The 19,353-nt window shown below is 38.0% G+C and overlaps 1 protein-coding gene across 5 annotated transcripts in view; it reads left to right on the forward strand.

Annotated features, from left to right (window-relative positions):
* Nucleotides 1-15,093, forward strand: part of zcchc2 (zinc finger, CCHC domain containing 2) — a 65,470-nt gene extending 50,377 nt beyond the window's left edge. For 2 of the 5 annotated variants that reach the window (XM_088642932.1, XM_088642930.1), the window contains exons 10-15: nucleotides 507-574; nucleotides 1,325-1,422; nucleotides 3,950-4,078; nucleotides 6,736-8,172; nucleotides 8,921-9,056; nucleotides 12,649-15,093. In XM_088642932.1, the coding sequence (XP_088499058.1) occupies nucleotides 507-574; nucleotides 1,325-1,422; nucleotides 3,950-4,078; nucleotides 6,736-8,172; nucleotides 8,921-8,994 (1,806 nt within the window). In that variant the 3' untranslated portion in view covers nucleotides 8,995-9,056; nucleotides 12,649-15,093. The remainder of the gene's footprint in view (nucleotides 1-506; nucleotides 575-1,324; nucleotides 1,423-3,949; nucleotides 4,079-6,735; nucleotides 8,173-8,920; nucleotides 9,057-12,648) is intronic. The other 3 variants (XM_088642934.1, XM_088642931.1, XM_088642933.1) reach the window with 3 other exon arrangements.
* The last annotated feature ends 4,260 nt before the right edge of the window (nucleotides 15,094-19,353 follow it).

Genomic DNA, 19,353 nt, shown 5'->3' on the forward strand with positions numbered 1-19,353 from the left:
TCTGCAAGGTATATGTCCTAAATGAAACCACAACAAGGACTAATACTTGCAATGTGTTTATTTTTCAGCATGAAAATAAACACCCAAGCTTCTGTGACAAAGCTCTTTAAAGATCTTTTCTGCATTACTTAAAATACAGCATTAATTATAATTAATGGAAAAATATTATTTTCTGGCTGGTATTGATAGAGGCATCAAACTACCGATTTGTCTCCACCTAAAACTGTGTACACGTTAAGGTAAATTTTACATTTAAGACCAAAATATAAAAATTAAAGTCTGCTTAAATGTTTGAATATTGTTCTTTATACATTATACATGATGCCTTTAACAATGTGCAACTTTGGTGCATTTCATTTCATGAACAAACTTGATGTCACAGTGGAGTTTTTGCCTTTTATTTAGCCACAGTACCTATATCTTGCGAATGGATATAAGTTTGTGGCTATATGGCAGTGCTGCTCTGTGTTATTTGAATGTTGAAATGCTCCTCTTTTGATTTATAGCATCTAAGTGATGAGACCCGGAGTATGCATTCTGGGAGCAAGAAGAAAATAAGGTCTCCAGCTGACAGGTGAGTTTATAAGAAGGCTATAGCCGCTGAAACCAGGTGCCAGCTGGTGCTGTTAGAAGCACATTTTTAGCTACTGTTCTTGCCTGGCTTCTCGTACGGCTCCTTTACTGATGTGTGAAATTTACATCTATGATAGGTCAGCTTTCAGAACAACCTAGACTAGACACAATTGATCTGATTTGTGTATTATTTAACATGCCAAGGGTCAGTTAACATACAACAGGCAAAAAAGTACATTTGCACAAAGAAAAGGTTGCTGGAGTAGCTCAGGGTTTAATCCCCTGACTTTAAATGAATGAGAGATGAGCCAAATGCCCTTCTCTGTTTAGAATATCTTCAAGGTTACAATTACAGGACAAACAGTGGTTTCCAATTCTTTTGTTTCACTTAGGGCTTAAAACATTGAAGTAATTATCATATTGAAATTAGTCAAGCAAGGTGCTTTACACGAATTGCTCGAACTCAATAAATGAGTATAGCTAGAATTTTTTAAAGGCATCTGTCACAAAAATTGGTGATTAATTACTTTTCACAAAGGAGAGTTGAAGTATTGTAAAAAAATCTTGTTTTTATTTTCTTCTTGGTTGCATTTCCAAACTTAGTATGTGATATTGCTTAGGTTTTTTATGTATGAACTCACTTCCCCAATTTAATCCCAGTGTTTTTATACTATGGGGTGAATATCACGCCTCCCTAACACTGTGAAGCAGCTCGGTCTGTTCCATCCAGTATTTTGTTGTCTTTCCTCAGAGAGAAGGGGAAAAAAGGCGATAACAGAATAAACTACATCACAAATGGGGTCATGAGACAACCTCCCGAACAGATCATACGTACAGCTACTGGGAAAGGTAATGTTCCTTTTGTGACCATGCTTATGTTAGTTTCCAGGATGTAACTGATACACAATTCTCTTTGAATTATGTATTTGTTTTCCTTAACATTTGCAGTGTCTTCTAAAACAATAAAAGACAAGATTGTAAAGTAAGATAATTTTTTAGTGCTTGCCAGGTTTTTTACTTACATTTTGTACTGTTTTATTTTTACTTTTTGTAACTGTATTTTAGTGCGTAATATCACCTAGAGTCCTAGACCATTCCAAATGCCATTTAGTGCTTAATACCACCACTTTGAAGGCTTTTGAATGCTGTTTAAAAGTAGAGATCTGACTATATCTGTTTTAACAGATCTGTTTCCTTTGTGAAGTCTCACTGATAGACGTGAATTATTTACTAGATTTAAATTTCCATCAGTTTTTCTCTTTTCTTTTTTTAGTTCCTATTCTTCCTGTTAAACTTTTAGACTTTAAAATTTCTTTTAAAGAGAACTATGGCTAGTCTCAGTGATGGGCTACTACAAATTATAGATGACGCAACACAAACCAAATCTATCATTAGTCTTACACCCGCTGTTAATGCTGATTAAATCACTTAATCATTTCAATGAAACATAAAACTATAAATTTAGTTATTTATTGAAAAATGACACATGCATATTCAGTTTCTTAACTTCCAGTTCAAATACTTTAGTTCTTAACATAACTGAAAACTACAATATGAAAATTAAAGTTACAGACTCAAGGAAGCCTTTCTGGTCATTTGTCCTGTTTGGTAGTTAGTAGTTCATTGATCCAAGTATCTCAATCCAGCCCTTTTACCTTGACAGTAGTCAGGATGTCGGCATCAACAGCATAGCTTGTTAGCTTTTTCCATTCTTTGGGTAAATACGTACCTTCTGTTCTTTGTCCTTAATGCACTGCCACATAGTTTCCAGTCCTGTCCTCTGGCTAGCTTCCCTCTTTATTCAGCAAACTAAATGTATTATAATATTTTGATCATTCTCATTTTAAGCTCAAAGTTTACCACTGCTATGAATAAAACATTTGTGATTTATTCCAAATTACTTTAGAATACAATGGAAATGTGAAATACAAATAAAATGCACTTTTGTGCTTAAAATAATGGGAAAAGTAAACCTCTCTTTACTTGTAGAGTTCTGAACAATGTGATTCTTAACAACAAAACTAGGATGTTGCTTCATTACAAGTGTAGCCAAAGGTTACTAGTGTCATACTTGGTATCTTCTGTTGGGTGGAAATAGGTTTTGAAGAAATTTGGCAGTACTACATCCATATTATTTGTGAACGCTGTCAGAGCACAGTGAAAATCTATTTTACAAAGAAATGTGACTGCTACACTGTAATCCTTTTGGCTCAGACACCTTTAAGAGTATGACAGTTTAATAATGATACAATAACAAATAGTATAATGTGAATATCTGTAGCGCATGGTTTGAAATTTATGGAGTATCAGATTTATGCTTGTAAATGAAACCAGATAACTATGCAGTGATTCCTGGTGTCATTTGATTTGGAATTGTATAGAGTGCAAACCATGTCTCCAGGGTATAGGTGTATTGTGTGTCACGTCCCTATGCACGTATTGTAGATTTTTAGTTTAACTTGAATTCATAGTTAAGTGCACAAGGTGGAGGAAAGACAAGTCATGAAAGTCAAAATCACAATTTAACATCAGTGTGTTTCCACTGTATAATTGCTTTCTAATGCAGTTTCTATAGCTCACCATCACTGGCATTTTGCAGCCTGTCAATTTCACAGGTGGATTTAGTCAGTCAACTAACATTTGAATCGGACTCTAATCAGCATTTACTGTACCAGTTAATAGAACCTCCAGAGTTATACAGTTTCCTTTTTTGTTTCTTATGAAGAAAACACATCTCTGAAATGTCAGATATAAAGCCATTTCTGACTATCCCCCAGTTGTCTATGGTTCCTCATGTAAGTTTGTCCTACTATGTACTATGTCTGTTCAGACCACATCAGTCACAAAGTAATGGCCATAGAAATGGTTAGCACTATTTAATCTGGAAGATCTAGCCTTTAAATGTCTGAGGAAACCAGATGTTCAATCTCTGAAACTGATATAAAATTTAATATAATATTCTGGCTTTTGATCCTTGGATGACTCATGGTCTTGTCAGCTATCCAGCTGCCCAGAAATTAATTTATCTCATTGCATGTCTTGGAATCAGTTGCCAATATTAGCCGATATTTTCCTTCATTTGCCATAACTCCCGTTTGCTGACATCCATAATCTGACAGATGGAATTTTAGCTGTCCAAAATGTAAATGTTGGCCTTCCAAAAAAGAAAAAAATATTTGAAGTCAGACATTTTTTTTTTTCTTGAATGAATTAAACCCACTAAAAGAGCTAGCAGGCAGCTTCTGTGCTCTCTATTGACATATGCCTCATATATTGTATGAATGTATAAAATGATTTGTTCTATTCAAACAGAAAGTGCTGCTTTAGCTGACTGTTAGATCTGCTCTAAAGTCTGCTTTCTCTCCATGAATGTCAGATCTGAGGCTGGATCCTGGCTCAGGACAGGACACCTGTGGAGAGACGTCCTCTGAGTGCTACAGCTCCCCTTCAAGTCCACGACATGATGGCCGAGAGAGCTTGGAGAGTGAGGATGAGAAGGACAAAGGTGAGAGCGAGGCATTGACCGTTTCATCACCGGATACGTTTTTGTGTAGAATTCACTCCTCACATGTTCCTAAAACGGAGCGGCGCTGTGGTTCAGTGGTTAGCATTGCTGCCTTGCACTACTGGGGCAAGTGGGTAAAATTCCAGAGCTCGAATATTATCTGTGTGGAGTGTGTTCGCATGGGTTTCCTTCATGTGCTCCAGTTTTCACTCACTGTCCGAAAACACTCTGGTAGGCTTCTGAGAAGATTGTCCCTTGTGTGAGTGTGTGTCTGGTGTATCCTGAAATAGGCTCCAGTTCCCCCTCCACCCTGTACTGTATAAAGTGTGTAGAAAATGGATTGATGGATGTTCTTTAAATGACATATTGCATAATAGTAAAATCTTCTTAAAGTGAGTGACTTATGTTATTTGAAATGAGCTTTTAGAACTACCATGAAATTCAGCAATTGAATGGAAAATATTCAAATATTCAAAATAGTAGAAAATATAAACTCTATTTGCCTTAAGCATTAATTTTCCTTCTTGGATTTGTATTGTACAAAGCAGACGTTCTTTAACAGGCAACTAATTTCACAGTGTATTGTGGTCAGTTATGCAAGTAGAATTTAATTCTCATTGGTACAGTATTGAATACCAGCCCTGCCCCTCACATTGAGTGTTGTTTCATGAACTAGTATCGTTATTTACAAATCCTTGTCAGTTATCTAGGCAACCGTTTTCTTCTTAAAATGGAAACGTGATCTGCAATATCACCACAGACAGTTCAGGTGTGAAGTAATCCGATTTCAAACCCATTCACCTGCTGCAAATCAGCCAGTCTCTCAAGATCTGTTTACAGACAATTCATTTTTGCAATGTATTAAGCTGTCATTAACACATGAGCAGTAGTTCCCAATGTGGCTGCTTCATTTTTAGCAATGACAGTAAGCAGAATTTCTTGTTTAGCTGTTTCTAGAATTTGTGTAGCTGCACTGTGAGCAGCTGACTTTGTGCTCATTAAATATTTTTCCACAGTGTCGTGAATTTTTCCCCAAACGACCAAATCAGACATTCAGCCCCTTAAGAAGCAATATCCATGCCTCTAGCAGAGAAAAACGTTAAATTGGAAGCCTCCACATATTCTACACCCAAGTTTTCACTGCAAGAAAGCAGCCAATCATTTTGTTTTGGAGTTCCTCAAGTTGAACCCTGGACCGCACAGCTAGGTGCTGTTTTTCCTCAGGCCTGCCCTGCAATTCACAGCCAATTCACAACCACTTGTGTCAATCTCAGTCCTATAATCTGTGTCTTCCTTTGATGTCAGTGAGTCCATTGTCATTTTGTACATGCACCACTATCTCTATCAGTTTTAGATGCTTCCATCATCTGTTGCATGCTTTGAGTGTCTTGTTAGGATTTGTTGCAAACAAAATTGTGCAACTTGACTCTACTTAACCACATTTAAAAAAAAGTTTTAAATTTTAATTAATCACTGGTCTGTTTTACTAACTTTCACTCACTGATGTTTATTTTCCTGCTTCGGTGTCATAGATTTTACAATGACAATTATGAAGCTTCTAAATCAATTCTACTAACAGATAATACAGACTGGTAAAGTACACACCTAAATAATTCATTTGATTCAGCACACTGTGGACCTAAACTGGAATAATTCAGTTATTACTATTATGGATGGATTTGTTGAACTACATTTCTATAAAAGCAATCTAAAAGTAAATGGAATAACGTATTTAAATAAGCATTGTTTAACATACTAAAGAAATTATGAAATGCCATATGACAATAGACAATATTTCACATCTGAAATAGTTTAGTTAGCCCCTTTATCATATACAAATAAATAAAAAAATGCAATAAATGTAAAAGAAACCCAACAAAATGTTGAACAAGTCACAATATAAGAATGTTGCCTACCACTAAAACCTTTTTATAGCTTCTCAGATTGTCCGCTAACTTGGCAAAGTACAGCAGGACTTCACCATTAATTAAGGTTGATTTTACTCCCTAGTTAATAAACTAGGGAGTAAAATAGACTGTGATAGACACCTTAACTTTCCTGTCAGTCTCTCTTGTGCTTAGCAGTGTTAATTCAAGAATCACAATCGGCAGTAGATGGAGCTTAGCTCTATTGGGTGACTACCCATCGATCACAGGCAGTTCCTCATTTTTTAATTCTCTTCATGACAGTTCTTTTACATAGAAAATTTCTTCATGCATAGCATAGTTACAGTTGTATTGTATTGGTTTGTAATACCTGCAACATTGTTATTGTATATAAATTATATTCTTTCCAGCACAACATAAAGGCAACAAATGTCTTAATGGCCAGTGTGTCTGGCAGTGCTAGCCTACTTATACCCACTCTGATTTTGTTGCAAAAACAATATGAAAAAAATATCCTATTGTCACATTTCTTGCAAGTCAGATGTTTGTCTGTACACAGATGTTCCTAAAAAGAAATGCATGTTTTACTTGTACTACAAAATATTTTGAGTAAAAAACATGTTATAAAAATGTTTTGAGTGTTTTAAACAGCGTTGTCAATGATATTGTGTTAGTAACAAGAAGGTGGGAAACGTTTAAGTACAGTGTTTACAGTGTAACTGGTCTCCTGGACTAACACGGAGCGACTGTTGTTCTCTTCTCTTTGGGTAGACACTGACAGTAACTCAGACGATTCCAGCAAAGACAAAGCAGACAGCTTCCTCTCTCCCAAGAGTGCTGTTGGTGCAGCTGTTGCAACAGTGCGCCCGCTGCTTCCAGTGATGCTTAAAGACGGAGTGGCAAGGCCAGAGAGCCCGCTTAGTGCCTCCAAGTTCACTCAGCTCTCTTTCATGCACCCCATGCAGTATGTGGTCCAGAATGGAGCAACCAAGACAGAGGGTGCAGTTCCTCAACAGATCCTTGATGGCAAGACAGCTGGAGGATTAATAATGCCAGCCCCTATGGACCTGCCTAGCCCTGTGGCTGCGGGAGAATCTGAGAAGCAACTCCTGGAGCCTGTCCCGCTTCCTCCACCTTTTAACCCCTCCCCACTGGGCCTGCCTCCACAGCCTGGCACCCTAGCTCTGCAGCCCCTCATCCAACGCTTCAAAACAGGTGCCCCGCAAGCTGCCTCCGAGAGCAGCAGTGCCTCCCCGCACCAGCCTCCTGTGGGTGCCATTAGTATGATATCTCCGGGCCCCTCCTACGTGTCTCCCCACCAGCCGACCTATCCAAATACGGAGCCTGCCCTGGGTTCTGGGCTGCCTCTTGCTGAGCCGCACGCCAAACCCCCTGGGGTACCCCTACCCTCTGGTCTACCTCCCTCCTTCAGCTTGTCTGTTCCCAGCTCCATGCTGCCTTCCCCGGTAACAACAGGAACCCCTGCTGTAGGTCAGTTGAAGACCATGGTGCCAGCTGCTGTGCCTACGCATACACCAGGCCCAGCACCCAGCCCCAGCCCTGCTCTAACCCACAGCACAGCTCAGAGCGACAGCACCTCCTACATCAACAGCACCAGCTGTGGCAGCTCCAGTGGGGTCTCTCAGCAGCAGCAGCAGCAGCAGCAGCAGCAGCAGCAGCAGCAGCAGCAGCAACAGCAGCAACAGCAGCAGCAGCAGCAGCAGCAGCAGCAGCCGCCTACCCCTCAGCAGCTGAGCTGTGGAGCCTGCGGTTGCCGTGGCAGCTGTGGAAGCAGCCATGTGCACAATTTCTTCTTCCCTCCCCACCTGCCTTGCCAAGTCTTCAGCGTCCCACCCTTTTTCCACGTGACTTCGCTGTGCAACAGCAGCTACCTCAACCAGGCGCACCAGAGCAACGGCGCCACACAGCTGCCTTTTTTCCCGCCTGCCCCCTCACCCTACCCCAGTGGCCCCCTCATGCACACCCACTCGGACCACGTGCTGGGTACCCAGGCAGGCTATGGCCTACAGCAGATGGCTGCCTTTAGCCGTTTCTATTCACCCGTCTACCCCTCAGTCAGCATGGTACCTGGCACGAACAATGGAGTGGGCATGAAAAAGAATGGCAACATCTCATGCTACAACTGTGGGGTCACTGGACACTACGCACAGGACTGCAAACAGCCTTCCATTGACGCGTCACAGCAAGGTAATCATTCCTTACCCCAGGGAAGGGTATGCCAAGGGACAGTTGTGCCACACTCTCACCCCCCAGCATCGCATTGCTTTCCACAATTCTCTGTGCAAAAAACAAACGACACTGTCCTCCATAGAAAAAGAAAAGGTTTTTCAGTATCTAGACATTACCACTCCCCCTTCAGTTGCAGGACTTTTTAGCACTACATTACAGTGCCTTTTCAGGGCTGCACATGGAAAACTCCTGTCTTTTATGGGGAGAAAACAACCATTGGCCATTTTGCTTTTCTAAAAATGTGTTTTGGATATTTTCTTAGTGTTGGCCCGCTCTAGGAAACAACGGTACTTCAGATTAGTTTCAATGATTTAAGGAGAGTTAAATGAAATTATTTGCTAGCTTTAGAAGAGAACCATTTTGTGAAAGTCCTATGAGTAATGTAAGCTGAATTATGAGACAAAATGTTACGTTTTGAAATAAAGATATTAGTTTGTGGCTAGCAGGGTAGGATCAACACACCATTTGTTTGAATTTGTTTCTTAGTGTTTTCTATTTAGAGGTGGACAGTGCAGTGGATCAGTGGTTAGCATTGCTGCCTCAGAGCACCGGGGCCCCCTGGGTGGAGTTTGTATATTCTCCTGTCCTTGTGCGGGTTCCCTTTAGGTACTCTAGTCTCCTCCTACAGTCCAAAGATATTCTGCTAGATTAATTGGCATCTGTAAAAGTGTCTCTGGTGTGATGGTGTGTGTGTTTGTATCTACAGTATATGTGGCCTGTGAGGAAGTGACGTCCCGTCCAAGGTGTATCTTGCCTTGCGCCCGTTACTTGCCGGGTTAGGCTTCGACTCTACAAGTGAGCCTGTACTGGATAAAGCAGTTAGAAAATGGATGGATATTGAGGTCACAAATTATGATTATTAACACAATACAAATCATGTTTTTTTAGTATGATGGGATTATAGCACAATGCCAACTTTGGTTTATTTATATAGAACCTTTTATGAGAGAGTAAGAAATTATTTACATTTATAATGTTTCTGATCTCATTTTTTAGAGTAGCAATTTACAATAAGTTGGTCACTAAGCATTAGTCTTTTATTCGACCTCACATATCTGTGAACAGTTTGGACAGATGTGTACTGCACTGTTGGCCACCATCAACCACACATGCTGATCTGGTAGTTGCTTTAGAAATCAAATGAAAAGAACATTGCTGAGGTCTGTTTGCATGCATTGGTTTGAGCTGGAAATGGAAACATAAGGTGTTGTTATGTACATAGGGGTACCTGGTTTGAATACACCATGTAACTCATACTATGTGGAACTTTTGATTTTTATTGGCTGTAATCTGACTACCAATAATGGAATAACATCTCGGGCAAAACATACAGGATACACCTTTATCAGTTTGTTTTTGTTTTATTAAAAAGCTGTATTTTTCATGAAAATTATGAACTCAGTTTTATAAAGCTACTTTGATAGCTTTTAGTAGCATGGTAGGAACAGAAGTTGATTCATGTGTTTCAGTGCCTACAGATATTTGACTGTGGCTCTGTAGTTGACTTGTGCATTTATTTCTGTAAAGCAATAGGAAGTCAGTAGTATTAATATACTTGCTGTGTGCAATTCTAACAAAATAGTTTAAAACCAGTGCATCACAATATCATGTAAAACACAAGTTTGCGGGAAAAAAAGCATTTTGAAATGTATATATACTTCACTACTTACAAAAAGGGTACAGCTGAAGGTCATACCAAATACAACAAATCTGTTTTTGTATACTTGTATTTTATGCATTGTAAAAATGCAGCTGTACTATATGGTACTGCTCTGTAGTAGTCATCCATAAAAAACTGGGCTTTAAAAAAACTGCTTTATACAGTAAACAAATCTGTAAAAATGTTAAACCAAAGTTTCCATAGCAATTCCCTTTTATAACTTTTAGGATCTTCTTAAGGACATTGATGACATTATACTGCTCTCACTTCTCTTGTTATTACTCTCAGAATATGTGGTACTGTTGTATTACTTTTTACTTGAGGTGGCCTTCCTTGTAGCTAAGCCAGTAAAAGCCTCCAAAAGGGAAGGGGCTTTAGTAGGCCAGGGTGACTCAGGGACTCCTGCGACCTCTGTCTCTTGTGTTGCCGAGTGTAGCTAATGCTGAACCATCGCTGTGGAGATGTTGCCTTAAATTAAAAAAGATAAATGAGTGTGAGGTTCAGAAGTGTCCTGTCTATACTTCCGTGTTCAGTTATGCCTTTGCGGTTTATAACTGTGAACCATGATGTAAAAAAACACACAATTTGCAACTCCAAAACTGGGTGTGTAGAACAAAAAAATGTGATTCTAATTTTAAAAAGAAAGAGCTGAAGGTTTTGCTTCATGCAAATCAGTATTGCTGTGGTATATTGCTCTGCTTCTTATCCCCAACAAGAATATCAAATAGAATAGCAACACCAGAAACAAAACCCTTAACCATTTCACCGTGTTAGGCAAAACCTAGAGAAAAATGTTGAATTTTTCCACTAAAAACTTCACTCAAGTAGCAAATTCTGACTGTATACCCTCATGTCTTAAAAAGTATTAGGGTTGTTTAGAAATGTTTTTCAACTCACATACTTGTTTTGTTGCTGTTACATAGTTAATCTGCATTATTGAAAGCTACACACACTTTAGTTCTTGTCTAATTCCATGTTTGGACCACCATCTGAAGATAAATGATGCTCTTCTTTTCTTTCTAATGTCATTGAATGGAGATGGAGACATGCACAGCCATTAATCATTACATGTGCAAGAAGGAGCACGATATTTAGAAATGGTTGCTGCATAAGGAGAAGCAGCCCCTCAGATCACAGTATTGTGATGGGTGACGACAGTTGATCTAACAACCTCTCATTGCCTGCTCACTGGTGATGAGACACGTTCTCACCACTGAGACCTGGAGAGGAAGCGTGTGGCATCTCCTTCACCAAATATGTTCTGTACCACATATTAGGCTAGGAATTTTATTGCCAGCAACCTCTTAGTCTCTAAGTTAACTGCTAATTGATTACTTGGCACACAAATCTACAGTTGCTGATCAACATTGCTGCTTACTTGCTAGTCCAGCTGTTTAAAACAAACAACACAAAACGTCCGATGTTGGCAAACGCTGCACTGTTTCAGGGTGATTCCTTGAAATCTCCCTCTCAGTGGTGAATGCAACTGCCAGTTCTGCTTGTCAGGGATTTTCTAATTGTTGGAGAAATGAGCTCGGTGAGCTGAGGTGAAGTGTGATAACACTGAGTAGGTGAGAAACCACCATCAGTGTTTTTTTATGTAGGACTTTGAAACTGCTAGAATAACAAACTTCCATCTAATAACTAACCCCAACTTGACACTTTTGTTTTATCGTAAGCACTTCAAACCAAATATTAAAATAGATGAGGTGAGATGTTAAAATGCATAAATATAACCAGAAACAAAAACTGTGAGCAGTATAATTTTATCGGTTTACTCTTGGCATACATTACAAACTGTTTGTGTTCAGCTTGTTTAAAGATCATTCTTTATAAAATAAATATTGCAATGCTTTTGAGGCTTCCTTTAGTCAGTTTAACCCAGGGCAGCAGTTAATTGTTTTGGTATACAAATGAAAAAATAACATTTAGGAAATTAATTTTTCATGTGTTTCATTCAAATTTGAAACAACCATTTTTGGGTGAAACTCTGCAAACCTTAAAACCAGCTATGTTAGAGAATTAAGTAATTATGTAACAAATGCACATCACATATGTTGTGAAAATTGGATCCACTTAGGTACAGCACATGGAAAGTTGCCCCAGTGCAAAACTGATCAAAAGCTTTTTTATACTGTGACATCACAGCTACACATGAGCAAGTTAATCTTGGAGGAAATACTGTATGTTGGGAAAGTGATTATTTTATGGAATTAAAAACTAATTCAGGCTACAGCCCTACATAATTCATAATAGACCACATCAACACCATGCTGCAAAATGTACTGAATAGAATTAAGGCATTCTATATTCTTGCTGTTTTTGCTAAATTTATTTCTAAAACTGAACCTGTAAGAAAGGTTCACATCTGCGATTTATCTGAGCATTAAATTTGGTTTGCCGTATTAATGCCATACCTTTATTTTTTACAGTAAAATAAGTCGCTTGAAAATAGTTGAGATGGGTAAAATAAGACGTACCACTTTTAACAATAGACTGCATGGATAAATGTACATGTTGATATGGACTATAAATACAGATTGCAATGAACAGTTTAATGTTATTTATCTTTCAATGTAAATTAACTGAATGTAACTAATGTAAATCAGATTTCTTTATCTTTAATGTCACCAAGTCTTGGCCTAATGTTTCTCAATTTAATATTTTCACTAGCAACAGAGCTGGAGTAGGGTCTGAAAGATATTTGTTAAAAAAAATACTTTCTTGTCCGTGCAGTTTCACAATGACTATCTTTCCTTTTTTTTTTTTTACAGGTGGCTTTCGGCTGAAGTACTCTGAAGCACTAGATAATAATGACTGAAGCATCAGAAGGCCATCAAGGTGTTTTCTTGTTTTGCTTAAATAAAGTTTCCTGTGAGCCCGTTGTTTTCCTTTTAATACCTATTGAGGGTCTGGGGAACCTGAGAACTTGTGCCTGACACTTACCTTCTAAAGGTGAGGGAAAACTTGTTTCCACAGAGACTTCAGCGTGGCCTCTGGTTTTTGCACTGAAGACTGGCAAGAGACACCGGCTTATGTTTACTAATTTTTTTCTTAAACTGCAACACCGAGTCTCTTAAAGGACTGTGGGGAAGCTAATAATCTGTTATAATGAAATCTTGGGGGAATTATAAAATTCTCTTTTTTTTTCCACAGTAGGTCTATGCTTCCTTTCCTTTATCTTCTTTCTGTAAGAATTTGCAGTCTATGTATGTAAACCTTCATAGGTTCATCACCACAGCATTTTGTAGATAATTTTCCTTTTAGTAGCAATATGGTCATAAACATAAAAAAAACATTAGGATATCTGAGTGCCTCTATACCTTGTTGAAGAAAATGTTGGGTAAAAATGGGGGGATGACTTTAAGGGTAAAAAATGCGAATGAATTTTGTAACAAAAGGAAAAAACATTTTAAGGACTTTGTTAGAGCAGCTAATTAACAAAAAATTTTATATTTATTTGAAATCTTAAATTAAGGAGAAAGTGTGAATGGTGTAAGGAATATTGTTTGTATAAAAAACATTCAAGACGCCACAGTCATTTCTTAAGATATTTTTTTGTTTTAGTGTCATAGATAAATGATTTCATGTATAAATATATAAAGCTTTGATTTTTTTCTGCAGCAGTGTATTGAATGTACAAGGTATTATTTTTTAATTTCTTAAGTTAACTGAAATTGGTAGTATCTTGCTATGAGAAGTCATTTCAAAAGCATTTGCCACTAAATAGAATGTGAAACATGTACTAAGAAGTTATTAATCATGTCTACGTCATGTCATTATGTTTGATGCTGCTGTGGTTTTTATTGGCCAATATGCACTATTGCTTCCAGGAGTTCTTTAGTTCCCTAAGTGCACTGAGGCAGTCCTAAGGTGAACAGATTGGGAGATTATTACTGCATAACATTGTGTTCTGCTGCTGTCCATCCAGTATTCTGTTGTTAATGATGTGCTGCAGATTCTTTATACCTGGTGGTGCAATTGTGGACAATCGCTTGGTTATTTTACCACCTCGTGAAACAATAGGAATAAGAACTGTGGCTGAATAAATTGTCCCTGTAATAATTGTCATCTATAAGGGTCTGAACAGGCCTGCAGTAGCTATCCTAAAGCAAAACATTCTGAAAACGGAAGATGTTTTAGTCTCATGCAGCACAAGATCTGATTATATGTACAGATATCTGCATATACACATATACTTTGAAAGACTGGGTGTTTACTCTGAAACCATACAGTCGGTGCACTAAATGAGTGAGTGATTTGTGAACACAAACCCGCTTATATATTGCTACAATGGAAATTCCAATTTTGAGCAAACTCAGTTTTTAAGGACTGTGTAGAATTACATCAAAGCCTACATAAGGTGTTGAATTGTCCATACTTATTACCTGATATGGAGTGAATTTTCACAGACAAAATGTGTCACATTACACCTCAGATGGAACAAAGTGTTATGGCATGTATGTCATTCCATCCAAGACATTGTGTGGATGAGATCAGCAGTCTTAATCTGAAAGTTAAAAGCAAATTCCTGGTGCGAATTTGTATTCGGAATCCTCAAAACCCGGGTTTAACACTCTCTTGGTGATCATTGGAGTCCATGTCCTGGAATTGTCTAGGCCATGGCAGTGTTGCAATGCTCAGTCCCGTGACCGTGGGCTTACTTAAGCCCTTAGTATTTATGTGTGTATGTGTGTATCTCAAAAACATTATCTCTTAGGTTCTTGATTAGTTGCTTAGGGATTAAAAATGATGAGTGGTTTGACTTGATTTACAAAAGCTTTCTTCTTTTCTGGATTACTATAGGAACCCTTCCAGGTTGTAATGGTGACAAAAGAGAGATTACTGTATTGAAATTAAAATGTGAGGGGGAAAATGAATTTATTTTGATGAACCTCAAAAAAGAAGCAAGATATTTGGACCATAATGTGCAGTTACTTTAGTAAGTTTAGTGGGTGGAGAACCATGCAATCCTTAAGGACTGTTGTATATATAAACCTGCCAGTTGTTATTTGCTGAACTTATTTTAAGATTTAAGATACTGTACTGTATATAAGGAGGTATATTGTTACCTTCAGTTGTATGTTTACTGTATTCTTTGATATCTAAATGTTATTATGTACTGGAAAGGTCAATTATATTTCTAGAACAAATTTGGATTTTATGCAATTTTTTTGATTTTTTTTCTGGAATTAACAGCAATAAAATAAAAAAGCCAATTGCCTTATGCTTTTTTTATTTCCCATGTAACATTTGAAAGTAAAATGACGATTGGAACAATTAAAGATGTGACCATTTTTGAAACAGTGATTACAGTCTGAAGTCCAGGTTAGTTTGTTTTTTAAAGCTTCTCCCATGTGTGTCCTGAGATGGTGTAGTCTTGTGCTTGTGATTTCTGGTTCACTGTAACAGATTAAGGATGAGGATTGATAAAACTGATTTTTTTATGCTGTTGTTTAATTTAGTCTCATCATTTTGCTTTATTTTAAATAGGACTATTCAAGGACTTTTCTGAGATAATTTGTTTTCTGTAATTAAGTTTAACACTAAAACCAAAATGTGTTTTCTAGGACAGCCTTATAATACTAATTTGAATACAAATTCCAGCTGCACTGAACGTTATGCAAATTAAGTTAAAATGTTATCAATTCAATTATATTTTTTATATGTGATTAAATTATATGATATTACCTATGTACCTATTGAATGACCTGATAAATACTCACATCTGTTTTTATTCAACAACTTATCCATGTACTCGGTTATCTACATTCCATTGTGCCACACGCTCTGCGTAAGGTGGAAATAAGGTAAAGTGAACCCCCCTGCAGGGCAAGAGAGAGCTGTAGGCAGAGTGCTGTGATAGCAGACAAGGGACATAGGCAGAGCATGCTTCAGGCAAGCAGTTCAGATCAGTGGTCAAAAGCAAATGTGGTTCAAAGCCGGAAAAATACAGTCAGTGCACAAGGGCAAATCTAAAATCATAGTCGATGCAAGGTTCATAGCATGGGAAACAAGCTTAGAAAGTTTAAAGCAGCCAACCCAGATATGTGGTCAGGGCAAAGCAAGGGTCAAGTATCCAGGGAGAAGTAAGCAAGAACACAAGAACAAAGCTGAAGTGTCAAGCTAGGATCAGTACTAAATTCCATACCAAAGCATCGAGCATTGTCCAAGCAGAGCATTAATATTCTGAACCACCAGAGGGAGGCATGGTTGCACAGTGCCTGCAGGTGAATCAACTTTCCTGTCAGAATGCAGAATGTCAACACATTGATAATGTAATATTTTTTTAAAGGGTATTCAAATGAAGGTGTTACATTGAATGATCAGGCTGCTGCTCACCAATCAAATTTAATCATGTTTCTTTTGACATAGGGTACTTATTTTAAAGGGCAGCGTGGTGGCACTGTTGTTAGCATTGCTGCCTCACAGCACCCAGTTCCAAGGGTGCTACCGGTGTGGATTTAGAGTTCTCCTATGTTGAGTTTCCTCACACAGTCCAAAGAAACATTGGTAGGTTAATTGGCTTCTGTAAATTTGGTGCTGGTGTGAGTGTGTGCATGTCTGTGTCCACATGTGCCCTGTGATGGACTGGGGTCCCATTTAGGATATATCCTGTCTTGCACCAATGAGTAGTTAGTAGTTACACTTAGTTAAGTAAGTGAACGAGATGTGATGATGATGATCATGATATATTTTGGAGAATGAGAGTTGAAGCACAGAGAGAGAAAAAAAGGCCAAGGTTACCCATGATATATTATTTCCAAGTTTATTAGAAGGCAACATTATAGTGTAATATGCTACTAAATCAGTGAATAGAAAAGGGTTACAATAAAATTCAAGATCATCACTCTTCAGGTCTTTGGCATTACTAGTATTTCCAGTAGTTTTACGTTTCACACAGTGTTTCTTTCATATAGCCAGTTTCCAACAGTTAGATGAAAAGCAAAAAGTAATTTTAATTATTCCAATCATTTCCAAGTATTTTTTGCTAATTGCCTGGATGTTGGCAGTGTAACATACTGTATGTCACATAATATTGAATCAAACTCTGCTTTCATTTAACCAACATTTAAAAAGCATAACAATATAATGGTAAACAAAATGGGGACACCAGGACATTACTTTTTAAATCTTAAGATATTTGTAAGTGAACAGTGTTAAAATACATATTTTATGGCACTAATGTATATAATAGTTAATTATAGGAAAACGTTTTTTTATGGGTTGTACACTGTGGTAACCAACATTCACCTGGCTGCAGGGACCACAAGCTTAATCAGAAAAAAAAACACAACTTAAGCAACATTGCTTCAGCGTTGGGGTGGCATGGTAGAGCAGTGCTTAACATCACTACCTTGCAGCTCTGAGGCCCTGGGTTCAATTCTGAACCTGGGGTGCTATCTATGTGGAGTTTGAATGTTCTCCATGTGTTTGCATAGGTTTTCTCTGGGTGCTCTGGTTTCCACCCATAGTCCAAAGACATACTGCTAGAATAAATGGCTTCTGGGAAAACTGTCCCTAGGTTTGAGGGTGTGTGTTTGGGTCTCTTACCTCAGTTATGTAGCATACTGTCAAAGACCTATATATTGGTAGGTCCCGACGAATCACTATTTGGTCTGTGTGTGATCTTATCTGGCAAGAATATCGGTTAAATTAAAATCATACAGATATAATGTAGCCCCCCAGATTCAGAGGGTTTTCAGGACTGAAGGGCTCAAGGACACACACCTTGAATTAAAACTGGTACAAACAGCACCAATTTATGGGAAAAATAGGTTCACCAACTTAAGAGAAGAAACAACTGTACCATACCCAGCCCTACACCAACAGATCTTCCCATAAGCAGATGGCCTGTCCAAATTTACTTCCTCTGCTGAGAGAGGGGACTCTGTAGGAGAGAGAGCTTCCTGAGAGCTACAGCAGCTCAGCAGCTATACCCTGGTGCTCTACCATGGCTCTGGTACCCATAAGGGAGAGGAGAGGTGATACTTGGTCCTCTGCTTTGAACGGTAGACCAGAAGCCATTATACTTTTGCTGTAGTGTCTTGAGGCTTTTCAGCTACCTTTAATTTGGAAGTGTGGGTATGCAGTGCTTAATAAAGTGCTTGAATTCCTTAATGTGTTGAGGTAAGTCAAAAGAACCCACCAACCTACTGAATTGTGTAGACTGGGGTACAGCCTAGGCAGTCATCAGCTGACATTTTTTCAATTGCAATAAAAAATGCACATAATGCATCATAGTGATGCACATACACAGATCCAGTAAGTAGGTAACATCTGTTTAAGTATCACTTTACTGTATACAGTAGGCTCCCTTTGGAATCCAGTAATGAATTCTCCTTCTCACATATGAGGCTGTGAAGGATATTACTACAGTTTACATTAGTGGCATGTCTTTTATAGTCTGCAGTGTGTTGTCTATGATTTTCTAACTTACCCCCTTTTTAAATTAATCTGTGATGATGGTGCATTCTGCTTTTATACATCAAGGCTGGAATTCTCTTCCAAAAGTGCTTAAGGGCCTTTTGTTATCTGAAAGCCTATATTTGTGCTCTTTTAGAATCGTACTGATAACAGTATGTTTTAAGCGTTGAATTTTCATTAAATATCTTGTATTTATTTTGTAATGGTAAAGGTTGTGTTTTTACTTTATATGAGATGAGACATATAAAATTAAGTATTTAAAAAATATAATTTAGAATGAAGAATTAACGTTCTGAAACTTTCGGAAAAACAATGTTCTTTTTCTTTCTCATCTTAACCACTAGATGTCACTAATGTCAAACGTACTCCTAACGCATATCTTAAAGTATCACTCGGAATCCGAGATATATTTATGCTTTGCTGCTAATGTTTCAGGGATAGGCCGTGCTGCTCCGATCCTTACCAGGATCTTGCTAATAACGTATGGATGTTTGGATGTCGCTCAAAACAACCTCCACCAGTCCCTAAACAGTTCGAGGTGGTTCACGAGAAAGAAAACGTCGTGCACAGTCACAAGCTGGTTTCATATTCTTTGACACCCGGTCTCTTGATATACAGCAGCAATTACTCACCTGCACTGTAAATGGCATCTTGTGATGTCCTATCAAAGTGCAGACGTATTTGAGTGCAACAGGCTGCCGCAAGTATTAACTTCACGGAGCTTTAAATGTGGGCGGCTACTTTAAACTTTGTTTTAACGAAGAAATGATTAATTTCAACAAGAAAGTGTATTTCGATATTTGATCTGTTGAGGTATAATTGATTATTATCCTCCTGTAAAGAACTCGCAGAAGGGATTTAAAAAAAGATCAAGGATGCTTGGATATATAGTGAACTACTAAAACTTTAAGTAGTATTAAAACTATACAGTTTACAGAAGGGTTTTGTTTGATTAGGTCAGTCAAACGGACTACTTTGAGCTGGATCATATAAGTATGATTTATTGGTGCCACAAGTATAAGGCCAGACGTTAAGATGCCACACAGGGTCAT

Source organism: Lepisosteus platostomus, chromosome 8 (genome assembly GCF_059453375.1).
Source record: "Lepisosteus platostomus isolate fLepPlt1 chromosome 8, fLepPlt1.hap1, whole genome shotgun sequence".
NCBI classification, from domain to species: Eukaryota; Metazoa; Chordata; class Actinopteri; order Semionotiformes; family Lepisosteidae; genus Lepisosteus; species Lepisosteus platostomus.